Source organism: Channa argus, chromosome 17 (genome assembly GCF_033026475.1).
Source record: "Channa argus isolate prfri chromosome 17, Channa argus male v1.0, whole genome shotgun sequence".
NCBI classification, from domain to species: domain Eukaryota; kingdom Metazoa; phylum Chordata; class Actinopteri; order Anabantiformes; family Channidae; genus Channa; species Channa argus.
This window is the reverse complement of record NC_090213.1, coordinates 7,849,265-7,863,484: the sequence shown is the minus strand read 5'-3', so window position 1 is coordinate 7,863,484 and position 14,220 is coordinate 7,849,265. Positions and strand designations below refer to the sequence as shown.

Here is a 14,220-nt window from a genome sequence, read left to right as displayed (position 1 = left end):
CCGGTTCAAAGGAAACAGCTTTGATTGTAACCAGTGCTGTGGTCCTCTGGCTCAGAGATCCTCTGCTTTATTTCACCGCCTCCTCAGAGAAGAATGTATACACTTGATTATATGTGTGTATGTGTGTGCATCTGTTTGTGTGTGTGTGTGTGTGTGTGTGTGTGTGTGTGTGTGTGTGTGTGTGTGTGTGTGTGTGTGTGTGTGTGTGTGTGTGTGTGTGTGTGTGTGTGTCCTCTCAGGCCTGCTTTGCCTAATACGTCCATGCAGGGATTGCTGGAGAGCGGCGTGCAGCAGCACAAAGATCAGGGCTATTCTGGTGCCCGCCTGCCCAGTGCTGATAGGAAAGGATTAATGAGGCGGGGCACTCATCACTCGTAATTAGAAACAACGCTAAAACTATTTTTGTGCCTGTTCCTATGGCTAGATCTTGACCCTTAGGCCAGCCCCCCAAAACAGCCCTTCACCGCTAGCAGTACATGCCTGTGAAGTTAATATAGGACTATAACTTCTGCAGCTATGTGACACATGGGTCAATGGAGGGGAGTGCAGATAATTCACAACTCTGGCTGTGTGCTGCACTGGACGCTCAAATATCAAGAGGCTGATAGAGTCTGTTTCTTAAAATACACACTGCAAGACTTGTTTTGTTGTTATTGATCCTAATGATTAGTTTCTAAGCTTCTGTTGTTTCCTGGCATCGAGTGAATCATGGGGCCTTGGTCATATGAACATTTTCTTTCCCTCTTTATCTCTCACTGCTTTCCTTTTTTTAATAACAGACTATCTTACACATTTATTATTTATATACTTAAACTAGTACAAAAATAATAGTGTCAAATAAGTAAGTATAATAAGTAAACACCTATAGAAGGCGATATATTGTGTTTATCTTCATATCTAGTTGTCATAGTATAAAGAACACAGCATTGTATCCAGTAAGATCAGTAGAAATCAGAACATCTAGTTCAAAACATCTGTCGTGTTTATTTCCTCAGTAAAATATTTCCACTATATGTCAGAACACAGAAAGAAATTCTGTGCGTCGCTGAAGAAATTAGTTCATCTGAAGATACGAAAATAATTTTCCAGGATGCCAAAACCAAACTTGAAGCCTCCCTCTTTATTTCAAAGCTCACAAGTAGGGATTACAAAATTACAGTGCTTCAAGGAATAATAGGAGAAGAATAGGAGAGATGACAGACCAGTTGCGAATTTTGAGCAAGTCATGCAAAAAGGTGTGAGAGAAGGCCTCTGTTATAATAGCACCCTTTGTGGAAAAAATAAATCCATCTGTCCATAGGTCAGTGCAAAAATAGTAATGAATATATGCATACAAAGAAAATAGATATATATTTATATACTGTATATACTTTACCATTGACAACAGACACAAATAGATGGGCTTGTAGAGCAAAGCCCATTTCCACCAGATCCTCCGAGCCCAACGCAGAGACTCTTAAACAAGTCTAGTCATAGAGAGTGCATGTCAAATATGACAGCTTTGATATTGTCCTAATACAGAACCATGTTTCCAAATAAAAGTGAACAGACCCAGATGCCTCTCGGAGTTTGTCGATTGGGCTATGACCTCTACAGAAAGAGCAGTGTGGGAAAGACGGACAGCACCATAATGACTGTGAGTGTCCCTCACAGATCAGGAGCACACGGCATGCTTCGTTTTCCAACCAGATAGACTAACGTACAGTACAATAGTTACATTGTTCAGTCAAATAGATTATTACATACAAAAGCTATGTGCTGCTGCATTTCTAGGAACCAGCAGATGGGACGAATACGTACTTATATAACATTGGCTCAGATGATAAGCACTTTTTTTTTTTACTGAATATAAATGCACAAGCTACAAACGTGTGGCCAATGGTTATAATATACTTTTTTTTTTATAATATATTGTGGAGCACCAGTAGACACCAATGACAACAGCAACAAAAATACAAGTGAGGAGACGTCGCCACACAGTTTCTTTTTTTTATACATCTTTGTCAACATGTCATACCTAAAACTTACTTCAGTCTGAGGCTGCAAATGTGTTAGTCATGCTCAAAATGTTCACAGCCACCTCATAAAACTATTTCATAGTAAGTGAGTAAAGAAACAACCTGTGTTGGTTTTATTTTGCATAGCATGAATCTTCACACGAGGGAATTTTGAAGCTTATTGTTGTGAATGTTGGTTTTGTAAAGCCTTACTGAGTGCACTGTGTATTTGTATTTACTATATGCTATGAAAACACGTGATCACTTTTACAAAAGAGTTCAGTATTAAAGATGGTTCACAGAGTGCAAAACAAATGTTGGTTTTGGTGCCTAGATGATGGTATTGTTAGCTCTGTGCTTCATTTATATGCCTTTTATTTTCACGCAAACAATGGAGATCTGAACAGAAACCAAAAAGAACAGGAACCATAATTTGTGAGGAAGCTTGAGAAGAACAACGAAATGCTATATGATCACATTGTTAATCCATGTCCCATGTTTTAACTTTATTTGAAGGGTCACATGCTCTTTGACAGCCCTTGGTTTCATCCAATCAGGACCATTTACATAAAAAAATGCATGGTCTGTAGGCTACAAAACAGCCTTTTTTTCTTTGTTCAAAAAGGAAAGTCAACAGTTTGGACACTCTAGGCCAGATCTATAACATTTTGATCAATCACGTTAACAAAATGGGGTTTTTATACAACTGTGTGCTCAGTTGTATGCAAGGTATTCTGTTGACCAACAGTGAAGAAATCTGTGGTTTGGATAAGTATGAAGGCATGAAGCTTGAATTATCCTCTTCATATCTATGGACATACAGGATATTTGTTTTAATGTGAGTCAAAGGTAAATATATTCAGATACAACAGGAAGTGGGAAAACTTTGTATGGGTGCATAAACTCTTTTTCTACAGTGATGATTTACAATTCATCGGTGGTGCTCTGTTCTTCCGCCACCACGCGATCACTCACGTAATGAACACTCTAGGCCATATAGAGCCTGTAGCTCTGTAAGAGTGCACATATTACTGAAGAATAGCAGAAAGACTCTTTTGAAAATTCGAATTTGTATGTTACATAGAGACCAAGAGGAGCAGGGTGCTTGGTGTGTTCGGCATTTGTCTGCACGTGATGGTGTACCATGCGCAGGCCAAGTGGTGACACATGACTTAAGGCATTGATAGAGGCACTAAAAGAGCACGTGACAGCAGCACTTGCCTATGCAAGGCAGAAGAGCTCACTGTGGCTTAGTGTCAGCGACAGGGAGATGCAAAAGATCAGACGAGGGTCACACTGCCCTATTGTACTGCCGCTGTCACACTAAACTGTGGCCCGAGGGAGGAAGTCTGTTTGTTTGAAGTCTGTACCTCAATTCTGCTACTTTAATACTAAATAAATCATAGCTCAGAATGTAGGGCGTTGATAAAAACATAATATGCAGCCACACAGGGACAGTAACGCAGTAAAAACCGCATTACAATAGATCTGGCTCATGGATGAATTGAAGCAAAAGAAAGAAGGACACAGATGCAGGCAGTGAATTCCCTCCACTCTGTTACATTAAACATCAGCAGTAGCCCTGTTTTACATTTATCACTGATTATTTCAGAGTGTTCTTACTCTTGCCAGCAGCCACGTAATGCTCCTAAGGCTATCTAGCAGTAAGGGGATGTACAGTAGGAATGGCAAAACAAAGATGCTGAAGCAAAATGACAAAAGAAAATTATGAAAATTATGGTTCGACTGACATAAACCCTTAAGCTGCCCCCCCCCCAAAAAAAAAACAAAACTATTTTTTTTTCTCTTGTATACATCTGCGGCAAATTTTACAGCTGTATGCACCATAAACATATAGAACTTAACAACATTAATTACATTAACATCAAAATGGTTTTTCAGCAAACAGCTGGAAATGTTTTGTAATCATTAGCGATATATTCACATGTAAGATCAAGGTCTCAATTGCATTCCACTCTGAAATTATTGCACAGTAAGCCACTGTGGGCTCGTCATGGTCACCCCCATAAACCCCTGTATAAAAATAGAACAACAACATTAACACACCAAACATGTCTTCATCTTTTTTTTTTTCTGTGACAGGCACTGCTGTGGCCAACCCTGCCTGAGTCTGCAAAGATAAACGGTGTGCCACAGTGTGAGCTTTAAGAGTTAAGAGTAATTGCCCCTAAGCACGTAAAATATGTTTTCCAAACCGATTTTCTTTTCCCCCATCTTCCTCCTCCTGTGCGATCACAAATGGAAATTTTCCCACTGACCACTTCCTCCCGCTCTATCTCTCTAACCCGTCTACTCCACCGGGACATCGGCTAGGTCCAAGCAGTAGGGATTTTTGGCATTTCTTATCAACACTGACCCAAAGCTTTGGCACTCCAGAGAGTCCATGATGAGCATGAGGAGATTCAAGAAGAATACAGCGTCTCTCTCTCTCTCTCTCTCTCTCTCTCTCTCTCATGCACACACTCTAACCAGCTCAGAGAGGAACTGGCAACTCTTGAAAAACAGTAAAAGTGTGAGCATTGAGTAAGGAGATTCTCTTAGACTATTGTCTCCACACCAATCAGCTTTGGTGTAAGGATTCGTGGCGTTATTCCATTGTTGAGGTCCTCCTCGAACTCCAACAGCTGGCCCATGAAGTTGAGGTTCGGGGAGATGATGGGCCTCCTGGTTTTGACAAACTTGTAAGCGTCTGTCATGGTCATCCAGGTGTGCTTCATCAGGTAGGCGATCACGATGGTGGCTGAACGAGACACGCCTGCCTGGCAGTGGATCAGAAGGCCCATACCTGCTTGATGTGCTTCCTCTGCAGAACAGAACAAGGAAACAGTTAAACACAACATAATTAATGTTTTTCAATCTGTGTGGAACTTCAGTTAGTGCTCATGATAAATAAAACCCAACATCCACCTAACAAACAAACTTCCCCTTTTTTAGTACCCACCATTTTGAGTATTGAAACTACCAGCTACATAAAGTAACATTAAATAACTACCTTATCAGATATTAGCATATATTGATCATCATTTTTGCATATGCATTTTAGGGGGCGGCTGTAGCTCAGTTGGGAAGGCAGTCGTCCACAGACCACCAGGTCAGTGGTTCGATCCACGGTCCCTGCTATATGTCAAAGTGTCTCTGGGCAAGACACTGAACCCCCAACAGCCCTTTCCTGTCCCCAGCTGTGCAGTGCCGGTCCAAGCCCGGTAATTGGGGAGGGTCGTGTCAGGAAGTGCATCCGGTGTAAAAACTGTGCCAAATCGACAAGCAGACAACGATCCGCTGTGGCGACCCTGAACTCATGGGATGAGCCAAAAGGACAAAAAAAATGTTTGCATATGGATTTAAGCTGTTGGTACCACAAGACTCAAAATGGATCGACTTTTTTCTGCCCTGCACGGGAGGTATCGGGAGCACCTCTTCACAATGATATTAGTAACATTAATCAAACAGTGTCTAATTTTAAAACATTTTAATTTGGCCACAGTAAGAAATAAAGGTAAAGAACATTATACATTTGCAGTATTTGTACTCCTACCAATGCACTTTAAGTAATACCCAGCACTGAATACATCCAATGTTTATCTATTTCCTACTTATTTTTGTATCACAGCATATTTTAGCAGCTTCCCATCGCTAATTTTTTCTCGCAGACAAACGTTAACTGAAATCTTCAATTTAAGGTTTAATGCTAAAAACGTATTAAAACAAAATAACACTAAAAGCTTCCCAATGAACCGAGTCAAACACCCAGATACTAGACTTAGCCTTGCAGCGATAGTGCAAATGACAGACCCACCATTAGGGCTGAATCTGGGGGACTCCAGTCCGCCAGATCTAAATCTGTGTCAATACTAACATTATTCACTGGCTCAGTAATCAGATGAGATATCAAATGAATAATTATTCTGATGTGACTTATCTAGTTCAAAGTTCCTTTGTCAGTGACATTACAGTGGATTCGGTTCAGTAATGGCCTTTTCAGTTACTCTCATACTGTACCACCACGGCAGGCCACCAACTCGGATTTTAGCACCTTATCGACCGCTGGTCTTGTGTTTCCTTACCTAAAAATACTTCAATGAGTTATACGCAGTAAGGTCTTGCAAATTATAAATTTGGAAAAAGTGGCCAGCCCAGAAGTTAGCATCTCCCCTGTTTCCTTGACAAAATGGCTCAGGGGATATTTCCATTCGGTTTTTTATTATTTCTCCAATAAGTCACTGTGACATTTTAAGTTCATGATACTTACACCTTTGTTTTCATTAACCACACATTAACACTTATATATGCTTTAAAATCTGAAATTGTAGACAAATGTGTATATTTGACAAGCTCTGTTTTGACAAAGACTTCTTAGTATAAATTAGTTGTAATTAATGGATGATTAACCAAGAGTCTAAACAAAACTGAATAATCACTTTTCTGCTTGTCATTGCACCTGCAGAAAGGAATCACCTGAAACAACTGGAGAAGCTAAATATCAGCCACTTTTCAGTGAAGCCTGTGATGTCTCACACAGACAGTGTTTTGTCTTTAAAGTTCACACCAGACTAAGTTGTGTTAGCTCACACGCCTGCAGTGCAAAAATCCAATGCAAAGTTTTCCTACCTATGAATTCAAACGCCTCCTCGAAGTACTGGCGCAGGTTCTGCTTGTTGCTGTCAGTGGCGGGCAGGCGCTTATAGATGAAGAGGCCCGTGTCATAGTGGTAGAGCGGCAGGTGGGTGGTCACATTTAAAATGTAGCCGATGTTCAAGCGCTGCAGCAGGTTGATGTCCTGAGCGTCTTGCTCGTTCCCCAGATAGAGGAAGGGCAGGATTGGCGTTAGCTCTGCGTTCTCTATGTCTGGGGTGGAGGGCAGGGAGTGAGGTAGCCCCCCCGTCAGGACAGCACCTGCACCTGTGTCCAAGCCCTCATGAAGGTGCAGCGAGTGCTCGCACAGGTTCTCGTGACTCTGCCTGAAGCAGCTAAGGCCTCCTGTTAACACAAAGAGAAATAATTTGATGTGATCTCAAAGTAAATACAGAAATTGAATAAAACAAATTTTTTTCTAATTTTATTCCTTTCTTTTCTGTCATTCTGTGGCCTAATGTGCAAATTGAACCCTGTGAGTCTCTTAGCACAGGGCAAACACTGCCAGGATTAAGGGTTCAATTCCCACTGGTGTGATGCCTGCTAAAAATACATGATCTCGGGCTCCTGTCCACCACATGGCACAAGTTACAACAGCTCAGGGCACTTAGCCTTTGCATACACATCTGATAAACAACAATCGTTTTAAAGTTAAATTTGAAGCACTCGATCATTGAAGAAATCTCCGGGCCCACAGGTTGCATTTGGTTGTCATTTGAATGTGTCAATTTGGATATAAAATCAATACGGAGCAATATTCAATGCTGTTAAAAAGTATTCCTTACGACACTTTCTACAAGCTACACAGCATGAGAAATCCCCCTTTGCAGGTGAGGAGAAGCACTAAATGTTTAATATACTTATCACTGGACAGCTGCACTTCTCCAAATAGCTGGTTTGCACCTGTTGCCAGTGATGCCATCAGCCAATGTTTCCCTTGAGCACCAGAATTGTGGTTAGGAGTGGAAAGTGTCTAACACACTGTATCAGTTCATCTATTGTTCACATGGCAATGGCTGACCTCAGAGGAAGTGAGGTCATCGCACCATTTGCCCTCGGTGGCCGAGCAGGTGGGGATCTCCTGTCAACTGTATGACTGTGTGGGTCATAAAAATAGCCTGATTGTTAACTGTGAACTAAGACGCTAGTCTGATGTTATTTTGACGCTGGCCAGACCTTCGCTATAGTTGGATGCTGTGGTAATAACTGCTCTAAAGTAAATAAAATAAAAGGAAGTGTTTACAGGAGCTGTAACAACAGAGACACTGGAGGGAGTTTCCACTGATATCAATATTTTTACGCCATTTTAAATTAGACTGGGCTCATAAGACAAAGCTCTACTAATGACAATAGAGACATTTAAACCCTGTTGTGGTGTTCAAGTAATCAGACTGTTGCACAATTACTAACTAACAACTAACAGAAACAAATTACAAATGAACAGTAATCATGTTTCTGTCTACTTTTACTTTTTACTTTGCTTTTGTTCCATGTCTCCTCATGACGAAAATGCCTGTATCTCCAGCTGCTACAGGAAATGCTAACTCTGTTTGATGTTGAACAGGTCGAGAACAATGTGGTTATTAAATCTTTAATGGAAACAATGTTAACAACAGCAGTGAAAGGGAACAAACACAGTAAGTGTGTGGGGTCAGACACCCAAAACAATGAGCCGATAAACACTAAGACAAGTGGCACTACACAGCCAATTTACAGTTCTCTTTAAGCATTATTGAATTGGAGGTTCAACTTGACTCTAACTAGCATTTTAGCCTCTTTTCATTCACTGTTTTCGTTTGACTGTTAACTCTTATCAACTCAGATTTACTGCCACTATTTTGGCAGCTTATTGTGGCTCTGATCAATCCTCTATACGCCAGCTGTTCACCACCAAACAGAGATACCTAGTGATGATTAGTGGCTTAGGGACAAGATATTTTCATCAAGATTTGGTGGCGACCACAACAAAGCTTAAAGAAGATTCACAGTAAGTCCACTAAAGCTTGATTTATGCCTTTGTGGAAAACTAACCCTAATGCTGATTCCCTAGATCACGTGTGTTCAGGAATCCAGATGCTGGAAGATGCCACTTCCCTTTGTCTTTCCCCGTCATCAAAGATGGTATCTTCCAGCTTCTGATTCAGTTCATGCTGGTAATCAACAGTGAGTAGTTGGAAAACAAGAAGAGCAGGGGTCCCTGAGGACCAGGATTGAGAGCCACTGGCACAGAAAACCCATTGCCAACATTTTGGCAGTGTAATTGCAGAGCAATGCAGACCCACTAGCAACAAGTATAAACGCTCACAATGGCATTGGCCACTTGCATAATTCAAAGCACAAGACTAGATCAAGCTTAAGTCCCTAGTAAAAGTACCCTCTGATCTACAAGGTGTTAAGACATTTTATAGCCATCCTCAAATACATCTTTGGCACTTTTCTGATGTAGTGTGCTGTTACTTTATCAGACGCTGATATCAATAATGTCAAAGTAAATATCTGTGATTTCATATTTGTTAACAATGTGGGTAGCGAACATAAACAGTCCAAAGGCTAAGGTCACCACACGGTGAAATATGAAAGCTGCTTCATGTTTTGTGACTGACTAAAGCGGCATTTTTAGGTCTAAGTGAAGCTGATAAACAACACTATTCAAAGTAAACTGAGAATAACAAAATCTCCAGAAGCAGCTCGTTGCTGTGAGATGAAATCTGTCAAGTGTGACCGTCTGTCATTATCTCTAACTAAACTCGCAGAGGGAAACATAAAACTGTCTCTATTACTTTCATAAGTCATTGGCTCAGTTCCTGCTTAGAAATTACCGCTTCTGCCTCACCCGAGCTCTCACACCACAAACCTGTCGTTTTCATTGCCTACCCTAAACCTCCCGATACTACGGACATGATATTTATAGCAATTCTTAAATGTGACCTATAACCACTTTCAACTGCAGAGCCAAGATTCTGTGTTTCCAGTGAAGCAAAGAATCGCACATATTTAAAATAAATCATGAATAAGATTTGTTGGTAAGTAGGCGAATGATGGACTATGAATGAAAAATTCTCAAATATGTCACAATTACTAGTACTACTTCCCCCAGTCAGAAACTTCTCAAAAAGAAATGAAGTATTAAGTGCTTCTACATTTAGAAAGAAGGAAAAAAACATGTTAGAAGTGTTAGAACTACCATGAAATCAAGGTTCAGGCACTACAAATGTGCTTCTGATTGGCTTTGTCTAGGTTCCAATAAAAGAAATCTACCATTAAATTCGAGATATTTTATTATGTAGGAGGAAATTAGCCTGGGGAAAAAATAGTGAATGAACACACATGATGGATATTGGCCTTTCCTGCTATGACAAAATACTAATGTATAGTAATGTAGATAAAAGTCAGGGTAAGCCATTTGATTCCTTAAGCTGAGAGGACGGTTTGTATTTTACTGGAATTAAAGCAGGAAAAGGAAGAGCAGGAGAGTCTGCCTGCTGCGATGCAGGATTAGAGACTGAAGAAGAGCCTCGTCCATCAAAGTGCAAAGAAGAGAAGGGAAGAGAAGAGAAGAGAAGAGGGTGCTGTGATCTTAAGGCTAGACTGGTGACTGGAAGGCATTTAAAAACACTCAGAGCCCTGCCTCTGCAACATGCTGCTCTAAAGTAGCTTCACACACACACACACACACACACACACACAAAAACCAAAGACCAAAAACATGGCAGCGACTCAGAGACTGCTATCTCAACAGGCCTCCTTATTTACCAACAGCTGCCTCTCACTTTCTGCAAAACACTCAGTGTGTCATATGGAAAGCTGGTGAGAAGAGCATGCATATGTTTGTGTAGGAGTGTGATGCAGACGACATGCATAGCCTCAATTATACGTGCAAACGCTGTTGTGTATGATATTATAGCTCTCGTAAAGCATCGGTACAAAGCTTGGAGAATGATAATACCACAACCAGTGTTTACAGGCAGTTATCGGCGGAAAACAACAATGAAAGGTCAAAGTTCGACTCGTGCGGGAAATATGTGGCTCTTCAGCTGCAAAAAGCTCCAGCATGTTTACCAGCTAGGCGGTAACTGTGTCTGACTCAACGGGTACGATAGCATGCGTTTATGAAAGCTTCTTCACTGGGAACGATGTTGCTGATAGTGGCGAGATTGAATCAGCACTGTAAATATGTGGGTCAAAAAAACCAAAACATGTTTTTTAACGCCACTTTGCACGCAACATAGCACTTATTACTTAAACCTACTCCGCAGCTAAATCGGACATTGCTTCCAAATGTCTAAACTGATTTACTCCCTCCAGTCTCAAACTAAATCCCATGAAATTGTAGTTTTCTATCCGTTTTCATACTGGAAAACCTCGTTTCTTCTTTCAGTCAGCCAGGCATGTGCATCCCCACGCTTTGATGAACCTACTTAAACATTACCTTTGAGGATGATGGGGTCCTTGCCCTCCCTCCTCAGCGACTCCAGGACGACATGTAGAGGCTGGGAGGACGTCAGCCGGTTGGGGTCCACAGTGCTCTCATCGTAAACCACTATCTCTTTGGAGAAGATTCCTTTAAAGGAGTCTTTGCCTTCACGGCAGGAGATGAGGTCCAGCACAGTGATCTTGCCCTGCTGCAGCCGCCGTCGGCTGATCTTGTCGGAGCAGTTGATGTGAACGGCCCCCCGGATGTGGCTCTTGTTGTACTCCATGAAGGGCCGGCAGTCGATGATGACTGGCACGGGACCCACGGGGTGCCCCATGGGGCAGCATGTCATCCGCTTGGCCAGCTCATTGGGATGGATGATCCTCACGGTGGTTATGGCCTTCGGAGTACCCGGGGTGATACTGGGCGCACTTAATGCTTCATGGTTGCTGACCATGGGAGTAGGGGGTCCGTCATAGCTGAGGTTGGGGCTGCTGGCGCTCACCTGGCTGTGGCTGAGGCTCTGGCTGTCCTTCTCATAGGTAGTCACAGAGCAGCAGCTGGCACTGCTGCATCCACACGACAATGAGCGCGTGGAGCCCTTGGATGAGGGCATATACGTTACAAGATTGGCCGTCGCCCGGATCTTCACCACGGTGGTGTTGATAACTGTCTTGTTGCTGCTGCTGGTGACAATGGAGTCCAGGTAGCTGGTGTCCAGGCGCAGTTGGAGTTCCTGAGGTCGGATCGGCCTTGGCAGCGCCACCACAATTCTGTCGTCAAGAGGAGATGGAGGCATGGGGAGGCCGAGGGCTGGACGTCTACGGAGAACTCAGCAAGACGCTCTGTGGAAACAGCGACAAGCCAAAACGTGAGGCCAAGAAAAATCCCTCCGTTACACGAGTTTAGTGAAACAAAATCTCAAGTTAAGGCTCTGAGCGAGCAAGCAGAGTGCACACGGGCTGACCTCTTATCTGTCTGATCATGCAAACTAGAAAACGGCTACTGAAGCCAAATATTAGTAGTGTCAACACCTGCATGGCAACACCCAAGTTGGTGTGAAGACTGAGGTGTGACACACTGGCCACTAATAATAAACAGTGAAATCATCACAGAGTCTGGGGTAACTGAATCCCTTTGAGTGTAATTAATATGAATCATCCTCCTCAGATACTGTATATTTGTGTGTGTGTGTGTGTGTGTGTGTGTGTGTGTAATACTTTTATTACAAGAGAAAGATAAAATACTGCATCAGTGCAACGCTGCAGTTTGCTCTCTCTCCCAAATGGTAAGTCGGGTACAAAGAAAAGAGGGGTGGCATTTTCCTTTTGATCACCAGCCCTGAGCATCTAAAAAGCATGTCATTCTGGCACATTATGTAAAGACGCCCGCCGAGCATAGCCTGTCCCGGCCAGTGGCTTGTTTCGAGCACGGTGCAGCTTCAGCAAAAGCTAAAATCATTCACGAGCAAATTCATTGAGGAAACCGGCATGAGAACGTGCTGAGAATGTGATCAGGCTTTCGGGAACGAACTGATCAGATGAGCTGAACACTGGAGGAAAACCTAATTTCACACCAGCGTGAATCACACGAGAAATTAAAGCATCAATGTGCCGTGGTTGATTTTAAAGGCAGGGATTGTAACTTTGTCGCAATGGTGGCGGATAAAATAAAGGTGAACGGTGTAACGAGGCGCCCGGGTGGTTTCAAAATAATAATAGCATGAGAATAAACCCACATCAGCCCAAAATGGTTGCGGCGATTTGATATTCGTCTTCATTAATAATAAAATGGCATGAAATCTCTATGACTGTGCATTTTAACAACAACAACTTGAGGCTTGGACACTAATTGTTAAAGTTGCCTTGGGTTTCTGCTTACCGGTGTGTGTCGCGGTTCACCCTACACGGATCTATTATCTCCGCTCGCTGACAGCGTCGCCTCCATTCAGTCCATCCCCGTGTTGTGGATCGGCAACATTTTTTTGTACTTTTACCCTGCTCCACCAGAAATAATATTGAAGGAAGTCTGCCAGCCTACAGAAGTCGCGCAGCGGGATTGACGCGAGTCTGAGCCAATGCGCGACTTCATTAATATTAAATTTGATCCTTGTTGTACAGTGAGGTCCGGCCCTGCGATGGGAGGGCTTTGGCCGAGCTGTGGGCCTCTCTGGCTGGTGATTGGGGATGAGGGTGGGGTGGGGGCCTTCAGTCCCACGTATGAACAGAGATGATGTCACTAGCAGCCAATCAGAGGTCTCTCAAGGAGCCTGGAGGAGGAAGATGCGGTGCGTTCACGGGCTGCAGCCACGGAGGCTTCGGCAAGGTGGTATGAAAATTATTAGAATGTAGTTCTAATAATGTAATCTAATAATGTTCAACTAATGTCATTTGATTGTTATTATAAAACGTAACATTTACCATTTGACAGAATTTCCTGATAGGAATTACTACAATTTGTTCTCATAATCAACATTCAATATTTATCTCATTATTTATATGTGGTACAGGCTAAATGTATAGTCAGTGAAATCCTGAAATTAACACAGTTTTGTGAGTGACAATGAGTGACACGTTTTATAAAACGTCCAATCTGCTCTTACTTTCTTTTTCTTTTTTTTCCACTACAACACAAAGAAGCTCAAACAACTTAAGTAAAGATCAGATGTCATTGACATGTGAGACAGCGAGGGTGTGACTTAAAGTAAATGTCTGAGTGTTTAAACAATTTAATTAACATCTTAATCCAGATGTGGATCCAGAAACTCCTGCTCTTTGGTCTATAGGAGCTGAAATCATAAGAAAACTTTTGAATGTGTTAAGTTCTTAAATGTCCTGCTTATTAATACATAAACACACTGATGACACGGAGAATAAGCCTGTATACCAGCATTCGCCTGTATCTGCCATGCTGCATTTCCTTGTATTAAAGCATCTTTGTTTCTCCTAAATTTTCATGACCTTTGTTCTTATGTCCACACAAAAGTCTTTCTGTTAATCGTTTGATGGTTGCTGCTGAGCTTGCCAGACAATGTCTGACACTTTTATGAACAAAAAAAACACATCTTCATGTTTTTTCAACTGCCCTTTCTTGATATTACTTCTTTGTGGGTTTGTCTTTCAAGTTTTCCCACAGTACATTTTAGGTTTGTGAAGA

General features: G+C 42.1%; 1 protein-coding gene across 2 annotated transcripts; it reads right to left on the bottom strand.

Annotated features, from left to right (window-relative positions):
* Positions 1-1,100: 1,100 nt before the first annotated feature.
* dusp10 (dual specificity phosphatase 10) lies at positions 1,101-13,222 on the bottom strand. Of its 2 annotated transcripts, XR_010911239.1 has the most exons (5): positions 12,946-13,222; positions 11,080-11,909; positions 6,627-6,995; positions 5,011-5,308; positions 4,683-4,821 (listed from the first exon to the last, which is right to left on the bottom strand). XR_010911239.1 is itself a non-coding variant. In XM_067482164.1 (4 exons), the coding sequence occupies exons 2-4, from the start codon at positions 11,861-11,863 to the stop codon at positions 4,556-4,558; spliced, it is 1,419 nt and encodes a 472-aa protein (XP_067338265.1). In that variant the 5' UTR covers positions 11,864-11,909; positions 12,946-13,219; the 3' UTR covers positions 1,101-4,555. The 2 variants fall into 2 exon arrangements, 1 of the variants encoding a protein (XP_067338265.1); XM_067482164.1 differs by lacking the exon at positions 5,011-5,308 and having other exon boundaries at positions 1,101-4,821; positions 12,946-13,219.
* Between the last annotated feature and the right edge of the window lie 998 nt (positions 13,223-14,220).